The sequence below is a fragment of the Phaethon lepturus genome, unplaced genomic scaffold, assembly GCF_000687285.1.
Source record: "Phaethon lepturus isolate BGI_N335 unplaced genomic scaffold, ASM68728v1 scaffold866, whole genome shotgun sequence".
NCBI classification, from domain to species: domain Eukaryota; kingdom Metazoa; phylum Chordata; class Aves; order Phaethontiformes; family Phaethontidae; genus Phaethon; species Phaethon lepturus.
In genome coordinates, this window is record NW_010545341.1 from 1,598 (window position 1) to 4,292 (window position 2,695).

General features: G+C 50.9%; 1 protein-coding gene across 1 annotated transcript; it reads left to right on the top strand.

Moving 5' to 3' along the window:
• Positions 1-540: 540 nt before the first annotated feature.
• Positions 541-918, top strand: LOC104622191 (olfactory receptor 6X1-like; the record flags this gene model as incomplete). The annotated part of the gene is made up of 2 exons (XM_010288904.1): positions 541-570; positions 790-918. Coding segments are annotated over exons 1-2 (159 nt in total), but the record flags the coding sequence as incomplete, so codon positions are not given.
• Between the last annotated feature and the right edge of the window lie 1,777 nt (positions 919-2,695).

A 2,695-nucleotide genomic window follows, 5' to 3' on the forward strand; every position in this document is an offset into this window, starting at 1 on the left:
CCCCACTTCTGTGATCCCAACATGATCGTTTCCCTGCAACTGCACACAGAGCTCTAACATCTCATCTTTATTCCCCGTACTGCGTGCATTAGTGTACAGAAACTTGACAGAGGCATCACAGCATGTTGAGATCTGAGAAATCCCAGGCAAATTCAGACCAGACCATAACTTGCATGGTTCTCAGAAACTGATCGAAGAACGAAGGCAAGGACAAGGAAAACTTTAATTTAGTTGTCTCGAATTTGTAGCTCGCTTGCAGTGAGACACATATAGTAGAGTAGATGGATGAATGCCTGTGGAACGATGGTTGTATGCCTGGCCGTATGGAAGAAGAGAGTGTGAGGAGGTGGAGGGAGAAGGAGACTGGCACTGGTAAGCCGAGGTCGTGAGAAGAGCCACCAGGCTCAGGGAAAGACTTTTTGTTGAAAGGTTATTGCAGCTCATATTGCAATGTGAAACCTCACTCTGACATAAACTCCATTGGTAATCTTGGAGCCATGGCAAAGAAGAAGAGGATATTTGGGAATCAGTTTGTCCGTCATGGTCCCCAAAACGCTGGAGACTTTCCGTGTCAGGGGGACAACAGCCTGAGTTTTCTGCTGCATGGCACAGTCATTTTACCACTTCTTCCTGCATGTCACTGAGTTTCTAACCTTCTCAGCGATGTCCTTAGGCTGCTACATTGGCAGACACAAACAGCTGCATTACATCACTGTCATGACAAAGATACTCTGCTTCTTGCTATGCTTAGCAGCATAACCACTGCGTTTTGTGGTCATCAACTCCCAGATGCCTCTGCTGCTGGTGCAGTGCCTTCTCTGCTCCAAGAACAACATTGACCATCCCTACTGTGATGTTGGGCCTCTCCCAAGCCTGGCCTGTGCCGATACAATGCTCATTGAGACTCTTGGCTTTCTGGTGCCCACCCCCATCACCCAAAGCACTCTGCTTTTCAAGACAGTTTCTTCATCTGTATCACCTTTGCAGTTCTCCATATAGTCCCTTGTCTTTCAGATACTTGGAGGCTTTATCTGCTTGTACCTCCCATCTCACGGTGGTCCCCATCCTCCATGGAGCTGTCATCTTCATATGTCTCAAACTCATGACTCGCTCCTCCTTTAGTCTCAACAGAGTGGAGTCCACCACCCACATTCGCCTGACTCTTCTGCTGAATCCTTTCACCTGTCCCGTCAGAAACAAGGAGGTGAAGGCAGCTCTGAGGATAACGGCAAGACAGTGAAAGGCAACTTCAGCCTTAGCAAAGGTTCCCTGACAGCTCAGAAAACACAAACCAAATGCTGCGTTTCTGGAACTTCAATACAGCTGCACTTTTACATTAAATAATGAGCATGGTTTTTAGTCTTCTCTCAGGACAGCCTATTGCAGAGCCTTCTTCTTTAGTTACATCCATTTTGACATAAAGAAGAGGACATATTGAGCAAAACATACATTTTATATACTTTTCAAACCAGTATGTTGTGATCCGGCCTAGCATAGTTTTTCGGAGAAAAAAAGATGCTTTGTGGACAATGTCCTTTTCAGATGTTGGTCTTGTTCTCCTTAACTGACATACAGTGCAGGCGGAGAATAGAAAAGACGGCATCAGCATTTTAACTTGTTATCTAGAAGGATTTTGTCATGATGTAGAGCAACGAGCACCCCCAAAGTATGAGTCAGCAGGTCCATCTCAGACTTGTATCCTAGATAGCAGATCATTCTGCCCCAGAAGCATCTGTTGATTTTTGCCGTCATCTAGGCACCAGGTAGATTATGGGCAGAAGGTCTCGGCCCCAGGGTCAGAGCTGGGGCTGGGGCCAAGGCCAAGGCTGGATTCAAGAGTGGCCCAGGTGAAGGTTCCCTCCAGTGACTGCCTGGGAATTCGTGGGAGGCCAGGAGGACAACAGTAGCCCAGGCCCGCCCCAAACTGGGAATGACCCCGTCCGCCATCCTGCTCCAATGGCGCTGGTGGTGTGTGGGGTCTGTGTGAGGGCAAAGCCCCCACACCACAGGGCCCAAGGGTCTGCAGATGTGAGGAGACCCTGGCCTGTGTGTAGGGAGCAATGGTGCTGCACAGAGCTCAAGGACCAGCTCAGCCCCAGGGCTCTGGGAATGCTGAAGGAGCTTGGGGTGCCACCCAAGGTGCTTGTGGGAAGGCACCTCAACCTGTGCCCTATGGCTGGTTTGGTACGTGCCCTTTGCCACTGAGAGACAGCTCATGGACCCTGCTGAGTGCAGAAGCAAATCTCACTGTCACTGCCATGTCTCTGTGGAGCTGGGGGGATCTGCTCTCAGACAGCACCTTTCCACACCAGAGCTGGACTGTGGCACTTGCGGGACCGTAGAGTTCGTGGGCCTGAAGAAAGCTGCTCCGTGCTTGGGGAAGTCAAGGCACCAAAGAGCATCCATGTGTGGTTGGCCACCGGTCGCTGTCCTGGGCCTGCCTTCACCCAAGCAGGGTTTGGGTTCTCTGGGACAGGGGCTTCCCGCTGTAGCTGATACCAGTACTAACGTGTAAACCCCTCAGCCCTACACACGTAGCCAACAGGTGGGCCATGCCAGATGCTGTGCTGAAGGGTGATAGGGCTGCCCGGGGAAGCTGTCCCTGCTGCCCATGCCCAGGTGTGCTGACCATGGATCTTAGATCAGGTGATGGAGGGGAGGGAATCAAGACTGCGAGCCATCCCCAAGGCTCTTT